The following is a 14,998-nucleotide window of genomic DNA, read 5'->3' as shown; positions in this document are numbered from 1 at the left end:
GGGACATGAAAATGTTATAAAAGCCAAAATAAGCAGCAGCATTCAGTATCAATCACATATAGAAATCACTCTTCCTTGCCTGTATTTCTAATGAACGTGGCACATCCACACAGCGGTCTGATTTGACATGTGACATGATGCTGTAGTCAAAGTCAAATCTCTTGAGGAACACAGTTAGAATCTGAGGAGATTTCACCATCTCACAATCCTAAATAACACAAGAAACATTATCAAACACATATAAAACTCTGTGATCCCAGTAATGTAAACTATCACACATCTCCATTTGATTCCTGTATAAAATGTGGCCTGTTTACAGTTTGTGTTTTAATTCTAAGGTTAAAACTCACATATGATGCCACTGTTTTGTTGCATTGGTTGCAGTACACCTTGTTGTCTCCAGTGAATGATTTTGTCTGGAAAATGCTCTCTAAGCTCCTTTCCTGTGGAAAAACAATTGTTGTAATTAATTAAAGTAGATTAACATGATCACATCACATAAAAATACTAAAGTAGATCTCTGAACTTTGGCTGCTTACCACACTGAGGGTTGTATCATCACCATCTATCAGTGACAGTGGAAGAGTCCAGACTGAGTCTGTCTTTTCATAGACACTGTGGCATTTTAGGCACTTGGCTGTGTATCTCAGCTTTCCTTGGAAAACCTAAAAACGAAATTGTCTATCATCAAACAGTGTTCTGATTTCTTCACCTGTAAATAACAGTCAATTTAATAAGTGCTCACCTCAGAGGCCTGTGGGCTGATCGTCTGTAAAATCATCTCCAGACATTCAGCTGCATCACGTTGTTGATGAACTGCAAAAGGACACATTCAACTGAATCTAATACATTAATGTCATTGAAGCATCTTTACTTTACCTCTGATGTGTCACTTCCTTACTGACTGCCAGTTGCTCTTTGGATGCTTTCTTCCCTGTTTCTTACTCTCTAACTCACCATTTGTGATCCCAAGTCTTCTTGTGATGGTTTTAGTTTCACATGTTCTTTTCTTCAGGTCTTCAAAGATTTGTATCAGATAACAATCTGCTTCTAGATCCAACCTTTAGGGAGAAAGTAGTTTCTCAGTGAACAGTGACTGTTTACTGCTTGTCTTATTGTGCTCACTCATGGAGTTTTATAACTCTGAAGTAGACATTAATGAATGACTGTATAACACAATGCTTCCTGTTAGTGTTTGACATAATGTTTTGTTCACATTTAAATTGCTGTCCTAGTGTTTCTATTTGCTCCAGATGAGAGCAGCTGTGTCAGACCTGTGGTGGATCTCTGTTGTCATGAAGAGAACTTGCAGGACGCTGTTGAGGTAACATGTGGCTCCCTGATTACACAGACCATGAGGAGGATTCTGTGTCTGAGTCACTAAAGAAGAGAAAAACACAGCTTCATTACACCGTCTCCATTAACTTCTAATAAACTGTTATTCAGTTTTCATCTCATCGTTGGAGAAAAACCCTTTCTATTCCATGGCATCGTTACATGGCTCATCAATGTGCTTTCTTATGGACACTCAGTCAAATGTTCACACATCAGCTCTCCAATTATATTATTACAGGTTGTTGAAGCAAAACAGAAGTCTACCAGTATATTTGACTCACATCAGGACTATACCATCAACCAGTGTGCTCTGTCTTATACTCAGCTTTTCACCTGATCTGTTACTTCTCAGAGAATAAAGTAAGACTTACTTGATTGCTCCACATATCCTGTCCTTACTGCAGCAGATGCAGCACCTGATGTACAACAGAGATGAATTATAGGTCTTAATTAGGCAACTGGACCCTTGTTGAGAAAAAACTAAATATGAACGAATCAAACTTCAATTTCATTTTATTTTTCTCCAAGATTTAAGAGAGCTGTTCTCAGTCTGTCTCTCACCAACGTCAGTGTGTCCCATCTGTCTCTTCTCTTCATCCTTAGTGTCTGTCAGAACCTCTGAACTGGACCTACAGGGCATCTGAGGCTGCATGGCTTTGAAGGGAAGAAGAAAATCATGTATTTAGCAGTGATCTGTTAAAACCACAATCATAGCTGAGGTGATTTCTTAATGTTCTTACCTCTGTACATGAGCAAACATGCAGTTCTGGATCTGGTGAACAATCATTTTCAAGTTATTGTTTGCAAAGAACAGCAAAGAATAGAAATTCAATTAAATGGATTTTATCAAACTTACTTGTGAGTCCCGCTTTTCTCAAATGGTTCTTCAACCTGCACCATTCAACAAAAACAAACCAAACAATGTCAGTGAACATTTAATGTTTGATCTCTCTGTTGAATAGATGAAGTATAATCCTCCTCACCCTGCTGACTCTACTATCATTACATCGATACCAGGTTTGGTCCTCATTGGACAGGATGGCGGCTGTATAATGTCCACCGTAAAGACTGCCCATGTGATTCACCATCCCGTACAGTTTGTACGTCTTGTCCTACGATGAAGATCACAGTCAGGGACATGAAAATGTTATAAAAGCAAAAATAAGCAGCAGCATTCAGTATTGACCACATATAGAAATCACTCTTCCTTGCCTGTATTTCTAATGAACGTGGCACATCCACACAGCGGTCTGATTTGACATGTGACATGGTGCTGTAGCCAAAGTCAAATCTCTTGAGGAGCACAGTTAGAATCTGAGGAGATTTCACCATCTCACAATCCTAAAACACATCACAAGAAGGTTATTAAACTCTACAGATTTTGTTCACAGACAATATTGTAAAACAAACATACAACGCATTCATGTGACCTTATTTAGAAAATTGAACCAGCTTACAGTTTGTGTTTTAAATAAATAAAGCTCACGCTTGCTGCCTCTGTCGCGTTGTCACATTGGTTGCAGTACACCTTGTTGTCTCCAGTGAATGATTTTGTCTGGAAAATGCTCTCTAAGCTCCTTTCCTGTGGAAAAACAGTTGTTGTAATTAATTAAAGTAGATTAACATGATCACATCACATAAAAATACTAAAGTAGATCTCTGAACTTTGGCTGCTTACCACACTGAGGGTTGTATTATCATCATTTATCAGTGACAGTGGAAGAGTCCAGAATGGATTTGTCTCTTCGTTGATGCTGTGGCCGTCAGAGCACTTTGTCGTGTACTTAAGATCTCCTTGGAAAACCTTGACATAGAAATATAATTCTTAACACAGTCTTCAGACTTATTGACCAGCAAATTCTTTTATGGGGAAGTGCTCACCTCAGAGGCCTGTGGGCTGATCTTCTGTAAAATCATCTCCAGACATTCAGCTGCATCACGTTGTTGATAAACTGCAAAAGGACACATTCAACTGAATCTAATACATTAATGTCATTGAAGCATCTTTACTTTACCTCTGATGTGTCACTTCCTTACTGACTGCCAGTTGCTCTTTGGATGCTTTCTTCCCTGTTTCTTACTCTCTAACTCACCATCTGTGATCCCAAGTCTTCTTGTGATGGTTTTAGTTTCACATGTTCTTTTCTTCAGGTCTTCAAAGATTTGTATCAGATGAATATCTTCTTTTGGATCCAACCTTTAGGGAGAAAGTAGTTTCTCAGTGAACAGTGACTGTTTACTGCTTGTCTTATTGTGCTCACTCATGGAGTTTTATAACTCTGAAGCAGACATTAATGAATGACTGTATAACACAATGCTTCCTGTTAGTGTTTGACATAATGTTTTGTTCACATTTCAATTGCTGTCCTAGTGTTTCTATTTGCTCCAGATGAGAGCAGCTGTGTCAGACCTGTGGTGGATCTCTGTTGACATGAAGAGAACTTGCAGGACGCTGTTGAGGTAACATGTGGCTCCCTGATTATACAGACCATGAGGAGGATTCTGTGTCTGAGTCACTAAAGGAGAGAAAAACACAGCTTCATTACACCGTCTCCATTAACTTCTAATAAACTGTTATTCAGTTTTCATCTCATCGTTGGAGAAAAACCCTTTCTATTCCATGGCATCGTTAAGTGGCTCATCAATGTGCTTTCTTATGGACACTCAGTCAAATGTTCACACATCAGCTCTCCAATTATATTATTACAGGTTGTTGAAGCAAAACAGAAGTCTACCAGTATATTTGACTCACATCAGGACTATACCATCAACCAGTGTGCTCTGTCTTATACTCAGCTTTTCACCTGATCTGTTACTTCTCAGAGAATAAAGTAAGACTTACTTGATCGCTCCACATATCCTGTCCTTACTGCAGCAGATGCAGCACCTGATGTACAACAGAGATAAATTATAGGTCTTAATTAGGCAACTGGACCCTTGTTGAGAAAAAACTAAATATGAACAAATCAAACTTCAATTTCATTTTATTTTTCTCCAAGACTTAGAGAAAAACTCAGCTAATTCAAACCTTATTTTTAAACAATCTGCTCAAGGTGGTCCAAAAAAACTCACCTTTCTGTCTTTTTTCTTTACGAGCATTTTTATTCTGTTTTGATGAGCTCTCCATCTGCTGCACCTTCTTCTCCGTCTGTCCTCCTCTACCTCGATCCTTCATCATGCAGCTCAGCCTGCACACTGAGGACTGTGCGGAGTGATCTGCAGACTTGCCCACTCATACAGAAACTGAAACTCAGATGCAGCCGAATTTATCGTTTCTGACTTTTTTTTTTTTTTTTATTTAGTTATTGGATCACGTGACTTCTTGGAAACGAACAGTGAAACGGCTCCATCCCATAGCCCTGGAAAGTGGAGTCATCTTTTGACTTGTTCACTCTGGTGCAGAAACTGAAACTTCAGGTTACACATTGATAACTGATATCTGGCGGTTCGGGGTTTTTTTTGTGTGTGTGGGTGTGTGCGATTTTATACGAGTCCATTAAGGAACACGTGACTTCGTAACGTGAAAGCAACGGGAAGCCCCTCACAGCCCTTACATTCAGTTAGTGTGTGCAGTCTGCTTAACACACTGAGTCCTGGTGAACACGATGGCTGCAAAGGAGAAGTGCTACAACTGTGGAGACAAAACACTCATATTTGTCAATGGAGATGATGAACTAGACTGTAAGTATGATTCTGGCTTGGTTTTAGATACTTTGTAGTGTGTTGATTTCAGTCATGGCTCATAACTCTTAACTCTGCACCCCTTATTGCCTCGTAGTTTTGTGTAATGACTACAAGTCCCCGAGAGCAAAGATGTCCTGCGGTCACGCCGTCACTCCGATGTCTCTCACCGACTGGTGCTCCAGGCTGCTGGACCGGGTACCTGTTCACACCTTCATTATGAAACTCACAGACGTTGTAGTGAAATGAATGTGTAATTTTACAATAAAAATGTAGTTATTATAGCACAAAAAAAAAAAGACAGAAAGCTGAAGTTTCATTGATCAGTGAAAAAAGTGAGTTTAGATAAATCAGTGTCGATGTTTAATGGCAGTGAACCATATTAAGAGTAGCAGTTGCTGAAGAATTTGCTCAATATATTTTCACTCTTTCGTTTCCAAGGGCGAGTGCAGGTTTGTGTGCGGCCAAACTCGCTGTGATGTTGAGTGGCCATTTGAGGAGGTCTGTAAAATGGCTCTTCTGACCCCCAGTGAGAAGGAGGACTTTGAGAAGAGACTGTTTAGTAATGCCAAGAAGGATTACTTGGACATCAAAGCAGTGAGTATCTATGTTACACCATATAAATAATAATATATAATATGTTGTGCATGCAAATATAAATGGTGAATCTGAAAAAAACTCAGTCTGTCTCTCATATAACGTCTCTTCACAGTGTCCTGGCTGCAACTGTCTTGTGGAGAGAACTAGTCTCAGTGATCTGAGTGTCAAATGCACAGTGTGCACAGCTAACAAAAAAAGGACTTATAAATTCTGCTGGCAGTGCTTGAAGGAATGGAAAGGTTCGGCCCGCTGTGAAAATGATGGCTGCACCAGCAACGCTTTGGCAGCACTGAAAAACTGCGGAAATCTCGTCTTTGAGTCTGTGACGGGTGTCCCTGACTGTCCCTCCTTCCGTGCCTGTCCCACCTGTGGTATGCTGCTGGAGCATAACAAAAAGCAATGTAAAAACATTGTCTGTCCCCGATGTAAGGCGGCGTTCTGCTTTGTGTGCCTGAAGCTCACTAAAGAGTGCCTGAGTCTAAGTCCAGGCTCATATTTCAAGCCTTGCTCCACTGGTGTAGCCCCCAGACAGACGTCTATACCTGCATGGCACGGGAAATAATTCTGACACCCATTGGCTCTGTGTGCTCTGATTTGTGTTGATGTACTCAGATGCACCACTGTAATTTCTAGAGTAGCGTAAGAAGTATTTAGTTAGTTTATTGAAGTAAAAGTGCAATGTTAACACTGTAAAAATACAGCGTTAGTTAGTAACATTAAATATCTACGTAAAGTACAGAAATAAAACATACTACAGAAAATGGCCTTGTGATTGACTATCTATGACAATATTAGATTGTTAATACTAATGTAGTTTAGAGTAGTTTGTAGTAGAGTGTAACAACTCATGAACATCTAAGTGTAATGTAATATGTATGTAATATGTTTATTGTATGTAAACTCACAATTTGGAATTAGCGACTGCAGCTGTCAGATAAATGTAGTGGAGTGAAATAAGTGTCTGTGGTCTGAAGTGTGGTGGAGTAGAAGTGTAAAGTAACAAGAAATACTCAAGTAAATGAAAAATATTACTGCTCATTCATTTATTTTCCTGTTCGTAACGTTGTTATGTTTTTGCTGCAAAATAAAGACAGATAATAATAAATGTATAGCCCACTGTTGGTTTGAATGCATTATTTGTATTTCAGCAGTGATGCTGAACTCTGCAGCTACAGTGAGCTCAGCCAGGGGTCAGAGGGGGTGAGAAGTCAGGAAGGACCACAAAAAAACAGATAATTTAGTTAGTAAGTAAGTTTAGAAATTTGAGTAAATGTCAAATGAGAACCATGAATTGACATTTTCATATTACTTGTGGTGCAGTGGTGAAATCACAGTAAACTAGTTACAGTGGTGGAAGATGATTTACTTGGCTGTAATGTAAAATCCATGCGTTTTGCAAAATTTATTTTCACTAATTTCGTTTTTAATGATCGAAGATTAATGTGTTTTGCACCAGCAATCAATTTAAGTGAGCTTGTAATTACTTTTGTTTATTCTGACATTCTGAAGTTCATTTGCACAGACTGGGACTCAGTTATGATAAGAAGACATGAAATGAAGACCAAAAACAAGAAGGACTGAGTCAGGATATCTCTTTATTTCTCTGAATTCAGGGGTGGACTTCATGGTTCGCTCCTGAGACGCACGGTCCTACATCATGGAAGGGGCGCGGGGCGATTGATCGGTGCGCATCTCTCCTAGGGCGCCATTATGGCTAGAGCCGGCTCTGTGGAGATGACACTGTTTTTCTTCATCAGATGCCTCCGGGCATCAGCAGCACCGTATGAATGGTGGACATGTGCGAGATCCCATAAAACACCAGCAGCTGTTTTTCCTCCAGTTTAGTGGTCTTGTAGACGATCCGCAAGTTGTCGCCTTAAAGCACAAGTAAATTAGAAAATGATACGATGCTACACCAGTTTTTACAGCCGTTACTTATCAAGTAGCCGACCAGAACATACATATGAAGACACGCTGCTCAGTATTGACATTTGGACATTAATCGGTGGTCTAGTAGCTTCAGAATCGTCTCATATGAATGTAATTTCTAAGTAGACAGATGGGGACCAAAAACAATCGCCTTAAGCAAGTATTAAAATGAGTCACTTACCTATGTGCAGCTCTTTGGCGATTACCTGCTTCAAATCCAGAACAGTGATCGTCCTCAGCTCAGCTTCACTGTTGCACACACCGATGATCTTCTTCTCATTGCCCCTGGGTTCAAACACTTGCAGCTGGATCCTCATTTTGCAGCTCAGCCTGTATAAAGATGACTGCTTGAAGTGCTCCTCAGATTGGTCCAGTCATGTAGAAACTGAAGCTGGGTATTTCTTATATGTTTTTCATGAATTGCGTCACATACAGGTCCATTATGGGATCACGTGACTTCATAGAAACGAAAAGCAAAAGAAACCGACCCCCCCAAACGGGTATTTTGTTTGGGTGTGTACAAATTACTTTGAGTCAAAACGAGCAGCACTTTGGTCACTGTACAGAAGTGTTATAACCCCCAGGATCAAACACTTCTATTAAAGTCAATGTAAATGATGATTTAGAGTGTAAATAACCAAATGACAGAAGATTTAAAGAGGGTCAGTCAGGGGTCTGGGGAGTGGAGCAATACAGCAATACTCCATTACAAGTAAAAGTCCTGCATGAAAAATCTTATTCAAGTGACAAAACAAAAGTACCAACAGCAAAATGTACTTAGAGTATTAAAATAAATCTTTGGTCCATCTGATTGATATATTATCATATATGAAGTGATATTATCAATACTGAAACATCCGTGTTTAGTCAGGCCCCTCCAAAGGGTCACTGAATAAATCTGAGGGCTGGAAAGAGGAAAAATAAAGCTATGGTACATAAATCTGTTCTCAGTTCTTGGACTTTTCAATCAAATTTTTGATTTTTGGTGAAATATCGCATCATTTGAACATGTTCTGAAAGGAAACCATGAGGGAAGTTCAGAGGGAAATGTCACCATTTCCTGGAGCTGTTAATAATTCATGGACAATAAAATGTCGCCAACAAAAAAGGTTGGAAACCACTGGATTTACCATATACCATTAACAAAGTGTTAAAAGCTTAATGTAGTAATGTTTGAATGAATGTTCCTAATAACCTTCTGCCTGTAGGTTTCCAATGAATGAAGCCTTAGTTTGATACTACAATGATTCCTCTTGTCCTAATCCACATCCACAAAAAATCCTCAGGACCACTCAATATAGTTATACTGTTTAATTCCCAAATAATGCAAACATACTCTAATACAAAAGAGATTGTATGCATTTTAAACCATCCACATATTTAAGCACAAGGCATTTAGGTTCCTACAGCACCACTGTAAAAACAACAATATCATTGGATGTCAAATGACAACCGAATTAAAGCTACTCTAAGTAGCTTTGTCCAACTTCATCAGTGTCATATTAATGGTGATATACTGATGAAATCACTGTAAACTGGAAGGAGATGATGTTGTCTGACAGGCAGTTCTGTCTCTTAGTCTGAGAGGATAAAATACTGATTTAGTTGTTGGCTTGATGTGGCTGCTGAAGCTCACGTGAGTCTATTAAAGCACCATGGTTTCCTCTGGAATTGAGCTGGGCAATAACCTTTATTCTCTACTCCTTTGCTTTCTGTCCTCTTTGTTTAATTAAAGAGAGTGTAATTTCATCCAGCTATCTACCTGCTCTAAGCATCGATGACCCTAAGGGACCATGGTCACTTGGTGAAAGAGCTGAGTGAGTGCCGTCTCTGTAGCTCTCATGTGTGATTTGACCCAGAAGGAGCGTGTACAGGTGGAATCATAGCAGCCCTAGAATCAAACCCTGAGGGACTCCACATCATAGTAATCAGTCATGATTGTCAATGGCAATAATGCATATTTATGCACATCTATTACAAGATTTCTTTTTTAATTGTTTTGATGAATAAAATCGACTTCTGTAGGAATTCATTCTTTATTCAGTACCATTGCATCAGAAGCTGTAACATTTTTTTTTTTTCAAATTAAGCACTCAAACTGTATATGTACTTGATCATTTGGTTTTCACATTGGTCAATAAATGACACTCAAAAATATGGAGGCAAAGCTGATTAACAATAATAACTTTGATAACATAACAACATTATAACCTTGATGGAATGGAAAGTTGCACAGTACATGCTGATCTCCACTAATATTTCTTCAGAACTTTCAGTAGCACAAAAATTGTCACAACAGCAGCTAAACCACCACCAATGAAAATCTGAAGATATCTCATGTTAGTTGAACTCCTGCGGGGTTTGAGAGAGTTCTCATCTGATGGGAAAGAAAAGACAGAAATTATTTTCCTCAGACGTTAAAATATGACCGGCTTCAGTGAATTGTTGATCTACTTTTGTGGTCTTACCTCTGTACACGAGCAGATATGCAGTGCTGGAACTATTCGTTGAGATAGAAAAACAAAAAGTTGAGAACATAATAGAATATATCTCATTCTTGAACTTGAAGAAGTTAAAAAGAAACAATCTCACCACAAACTCCATTTAACACTGTAGCTGCTCAGGAGCTTTCAATCATATAACATCATCCTCCAGCCAATTTAATGACTTCCGGTTCATGTCTGCTTAAAAAGGCGACACAAAAGCTCCGACACAGCTACTAAATGGAACTTGTGGTAACATTGTTTTGTCAAATATGTCACATTTGATAAAGTGGAATTAATTGATCATACTTGTAAGTCTTCTTGGTCTTTGCAAAGGGTTGTTCTTCAATCTGCATCTTTCAACAAAACCAAGAGAAACATTCAACAAATGTACATTTGATATTTACATTTTTTTTCTCTATGTTCTGAATATGTGCCATTCTGACAGATGTCTTAAATTAATTCTCACCCTGCTGACATGAGAGTCATTATAGTTATACCAGGTTTGGTCCTCATTGGACAGGATGGTGGCTGTGTAATGTCCACCGTGAAGACTCCCCATGTGATTCACCATCCCGTACAGTTTGTACTTCTTGTTCTACGATGAAGATCACAGTCAGGGACATGAAAAGATTTTAAAAGCAAACATAATGAGCCCCATTCAAAGTGACCTCTCCTTGCCTTTGTCTGTAGTTCATGTGGCACATCCACACAGCGGTCTGATTTGAAATGTGCCATGGTGCTGTAGTCAAAGTCAAATCTCTTGAGGAGCACAGTCAAAATCTGAGGGGATTTCACCATCTTACAGTCCTAAAATACACCGCAAGAAGGTTATTAAACTCACTCAACTCACATTTGTTCAGGCTACCGCTGATGTCTGTAAACTCACACTATTCGCCACTGTTTTGTCATCACACTTGTTGCAGTACACCATGTTGTCTCCGCTGAATGTCTTTGTGTGGAAAATCCCTTCAAAGCTGCTTTCCTGTAAAAACACAAACGCTGTACTAAAGTCCAAATTGGATTACCAGTCTCACATCACCATAAGAAACACTTCATTTTTTTAATTTAAGGACTTTATTCAATTATACATTTCTTTTATTTCCTCTGCCACCAGCAGTTAGTTTTGGTGATCCACCAGTTTGCCAAATCGGTGCCCAAACAAACACTGACAACATCTTTGTGATCATTTATATTAATGTTAATTTATATCATTATATCTTAGGCTGATGTGCTGCTGATACATCAATCTATATAACTGATTTGTATATAACTGTAGATCTCTGAACTTTGGCTGCTTACCACACTGAGGGTTGTATCATCATCATTTATCAGTGACAGTGGAAGAGTCCAGAATGGATTTGTCTCTTCGTTGATGCTGTGGCCGTCAGAGCACTTTGTCGTGTACTTAAGATCTCCTTGGAAAACCTTGACATAGAAATATAATTCTTAACACAGTCTTCAGACGTATTGACCAGCAAATTCTTTTATGGGGAAGTGCTCACCTCAGAGGCCTGTGGGCTGATCCTCTGTAAAATCATCTCCAGACATTCAGCTGCATCACGTTGTTGATGAACTGCAAAAGGACACATTAAACTGAATCTAATACATTAATGTCATTGAAGCATCTTTACTTTACCTCTGATGTGTCACTTCCTTACTGACTGCCAGTTGCTCTTTGGATGCTTTCTTCCCTGTTTCTTACTCTCTAACTCACCATTTGTGATCCCAAGTCTTGTTGTGATGGTTTTAGTTTCACATGTTCTTTTCTTCAGGTCTTCAAAGATTTGTATCAGATGAATATCTTCTTTTGGATCCAACCTTTAGGGAGAAAGTAGTTTCTCAGTGAACAGTGACTGTTTACTGCTTGTCTTATTGTGCTCACTCATGGAGTTTTATAACTCTGAAGCAGACATTAATGAATGACTGTATAACACAATGCTTCCTGTTAGTGTTTGACATAATGTTTTGTTCACATTTCAATTGCTGTCCTAGTGTTTCTATTTGCTCCAGATGAGAGCAGCTGTGTCAGACCTGTGGTGGATCTCTGTTGACATGAAGAGAACTTGCAGGACGCTGTTGAGGTAACATGTGGCTCCCTGATTATACAGACCATGAGGAGGATTCTGTGTCTGAGTCACTAAAGGAAAGAAAAACACAGCTTCATTACACCGTCTCCATTAACTTCTAATAAACTGTTATTCAGTTTTCATCTCATCGTTGGAGAAAAACCCTTTCTATTCCATGGCATCGTTAAGTGGCTCATCAATGTGCTTTCTTATGGACACTCAGTCAAATGTTCACACATCAGCTCTCCAATTATATTATTACAGGTTGTTGAAGCAAAACAGAAGTCTACCAGTATATTTGACTCACATCAGGACTATACCATCAACCAGTGTGCTCTGTCTTATACTCAGCTTTTCACCTGATCTGTTACTTCTCAGAGAATAAAGTAAGACTTACTTGATCGCTCCACATATCTTGTCCTTACTGCAGCAGATGCAGCACCTGATGTACAACAGAGATAAATTATAGGTCTTAATTAGGCAACTGGACCCTTGTTGAGAAAAAACAAAATATGAACGAATCAAACTTCAATTTCATTTTATTTTTCTCCAAGACTTAGAGAAAAACTCAGCTTCATTACACCGTCTCCATTAACTTCTAATAAACTGTTATTCAGTTTTCATCTCATCGTTGGAGAAAAACCCTTTCTATTCCATGGCATTGTTAAGTGGCTCATCAATGTGCTTTCTTATGGACACTCAGTCATTCTGTCCATATATTTACAGTAGGCCACGTCTTCATGTCCAAACAGAACCAATGAGTCACTGATTCAGCAAAAAGAGAGGGCGCCATTTATTTATTTATTTATTGAATAAAAGGCACCAATATAAGAAATACACTCACCTTTCTGTCTTTTTTCTTTCAGAGCATTTTCCTTCTCTTTTGGTGAGCTCTCCATCAGCTGCACCTTCTTCTCCATCTGTCCTCTGTCTCCATGCTTCATTTTGCAGCTCAGCCTGCACACTGAGGGCTGTGCGGCGTGATCTGCAGACTTGTCCCCTCATACAGAAACTGAAACTCAAATGCAGATGAATTATTTCTGACATATTTTTTAACAACTTGGCCAGGAGAAATCATGTGACTTTGTGGAAATAACCCAAAGAACTGTACTCTCATCGCAGTCGGAACATGCTTGATCTTCAGACTTGTTCACGCAGGAAACTGGTCACAGATTAATAACTGATACCTGGTGGGTGGGAGGACAGGAGGTTTATTTTCCCACTGCTGGTTGTCTGTCTCCCTTGCAAACGTCTCTCATGTGTGCTAAGATATACAGTGGGGCAAAAAAGTATTTAGTCAGCCACCAATTGTGCAAGTTCTCCCACTTAAAAAGATGAGAGAGGCCTGTAATTTTCATCATAGGTACACTTCAACTATGAGAGACAGAATGAGAAAAAAAAAAATCCAGAAAATCACATTGTCTGATTTTTAAAGAATTTATCTGCAAATTATAGTGGAAAATAAGTATTTGGTCAATAACAAAAGTTCATCTCAATACTTTGTTATATACCCTTTGTTGGCAATGACAGAGGTCAAACGTTTTCTGTAAGTCTTCACAAGGTTTTCACACACTGTTGCTGGTATTTTGGCCCATTCTTCCATGCAGATCTCCTCTAGAGCAGTGATGTTTTGGGGCTGTCGCTGGGCAACACGGACTTTCAACTCCCTCCAAAGATTTTCTACGGGGTTGAGATCTGGAGACTGGCTAGGCCACTCCAGGACCTTGAAATGCTTCTTACGAAGCCACTCCTTCGTTGCCCGGGCGGTGTGTTTGGGATCATTGTCATGCTGAAAGACCCAGCCACGTTTCATCTTCAATGCCCTTGCTGATGGAAGGAGGTTTTCACTCAAAATCTCACGATACATGGCCCCATTCATTCTTTCCTTTACACGGATCAGTCGTCCTGGTCCCTTTGCAGAAAAACAGCCCCAAAGCATGATGTTTCCACCCCCATGCTTCACAGCAGGTATGGTGTTCTTTGGATGCAACTCAGCATTCTTTCGCCTCCAAACACGACAAGTTGAGTTTTTACCAAAAAGTTCTATTTTGGTTTCATCTGACCATATGACATTCTCCCAATCCTCTTCTGGATCATCCAAATGCTCTCTAGCAAACTTCAGACGGGCCTGGACATGTACTGGCTTAAGCAGGGGGACACGTCTGGCACTGCAGGATTTGAGTCCCTGGCGGCGTAGTGCGTTACTGATGGTAGCCTTTGTTACTTTGGTCCCAGCTCTCTGCAGGTCATTCACTAGGTCCCCCCGTGTGGTTCTGGGATTTTTGCTCACCGTTCTTGTGATCATTTTGACTCCACGGGGTGAGATCTTGCGTGGAGCCCCAGATCGAGGGAGATTATCAGTGGTTTTGTATGTCTTCCATTTTCTAATAATTGCTCCCACAGTTGATTTCTTCACACCAAGCTGCTTACCTATTGCAGATTCAGTCTTCCCAGCCTGGTGCAGGTCTACAATTTTGTTTCTGGTGTCCTTTGACAGCTCTTTGGTCTTGGCCATAGTGGAGTTTGGAGTGTGACTGTTTGAGGTTGTGGACAGGTGTCTTTTATACTGATAACGAGTTCAAACAGGTGCCATTAATACAGTGGAGCACAGAGGAGCCTCTTAAAGAAGAAGTTACAGGTCTGTGAGAGACAGAAATCTTGCTTGTTTGTAGGTGACCAAATACTTATTTTACCGAGGAATTTACCAATTAATTCATAAAAAATCCTACAATGTGATTTCCTGGATTCGTTCCCCCCATTCTGTCTCTCATAGTTGAAGTGTACCTATGATGAAAATTACAGGCCTCTCTCATCTTTTTAAGTGGGAGAACAATTGGTGCACAATTGGTGGCTGACTAAATACATTTTTGCCCCACTGTAAGTCAACTAAGGGTCACATGA

At 39.6% G+C, this 14,998-nt stretch overlaps 2 protein-coding genes across 2 annotated transcripts; one reads left to right on the top strand and one right to left on the bottom strand.

Annotated features, from left to right (window-relative positions):
* Positions 1-52: 52 nt before the first annotated feature.
* Positions 53-13,178, bottom strand: LOC139223234 (ubl carboxyl-terminal hydrolase 18-like). Its single transcript, XM_070855212.1, has 19 exons — positions 12,942-13,178; positions 12,495-12,539; positions 12,063-12,168; positions 11,746-11,849; positions 11,534-11,604; positions 11,331-11,456; positions 2,822-2,917; positions 2,548-2,676; positions 2,319-2,447; positions 2,192-2,226; positions 2,076-2,107; positions 1,897-1,989; positions 1,707-1,751; positions 1,275-1,380; positions 958-1,061; positions 746-816; positions 540-665; positions 351-443; positions 53-208 (listed from the first exon to the last, which is right to left on the bottom strand). The coding sequence occupies exons 1-19, from the start codon at positions 13,039-13,041 to the stop codon at positions 53-55; spliced, it is 1,767 nt and encodes a 588-aa protein (XP_070711313.1). The 5' UTR covers positions 13,042-13,178.
* LOC139222871 (potential E3 ubiquitin-protein ligase ariadne-2-like) lies at positions 4,802-6,574 on the top strand. The gene is made up of 4 exons (XM_070854766.1): positions 4,802-5,016; positions 5,114-5,214; positions 5,458-5,613; positions 5,729-6,574. The coding sequence occupies exons 1-4, from the start codon at positions 4,941-4,943 to the stop codon at positions 6,176-6,178; spliced, it is 783 nt and encodes a 260-aa protein (XP_070710867.1). The 5' UTR covers positions 4,802-4,940; the 3' UTR covers positions 6,179-6,574.
* Positions 13,179-14,998: the final 1,820 nt, after the last annotated feature.

Source organism: Pempheris klunzingeri, chromosome 23 (assembly GCF_042242105.1).
Source record: "Pempheris klunzingeri isolate RE-2024b chromosome 23, fPemKlu1.hap1, whole genome shotgun sequence".
In the NCBI taxonomy this organism is placed as follows: Eukaryota; Metazoa; Chordata; class Actinopteri; order Acropomatiformes; family Pempheridae; genus Pempheris; species Pempheris klunzingeri.
Note: the sequence above shows the minus strand (reverse complement) of the source record. Positions and strands in the feature narration are given on the sequence as shown.

Coding starts and splice junctions, on each gene's coding strand:
- LOC139222871 (XM_070854766.1), top strand. CDS start 4,941: ATGGCTGCAAAGGAGAAGTGCTACAACTGTGGAGACAAAACACTCATA. Junction 5,017..5,113: donor TGGAGATGATGAACTAGACT/GTAAGTATGATT, acceptor ATTGCCTCGTAG/TTTTGTGTAATGACTACAAG. Junction 5,215..5,457: donor GCTCCAGGCTGCTGGACCGG/GTACCTGTTCAC, acceptor TTCGTTTCCAAG/GGCGAGTGCAGGTTTGTGTG.
- LOC139223234 (XM_070855212.1), bottom strand. CDS start 13,041: ATGAAGCATGGAGACAGAGGACAGATGGAGAAGAAGGTGCAGCTGATG. Junction 11,605..11,745: donor AAGACTTGGGATCACAAATG/GTGAGTTAGAGA, acceptor GTCCTTTTGCAG/TTCATCAACAACGTGATGCA. Junction 444..539: donor ATGATACAACCCTCAGTGTG/GTAAGCAGCCAA, acceptor GTTTTTCCACAG/GAAAGGAGCTTAGAGAGCAT.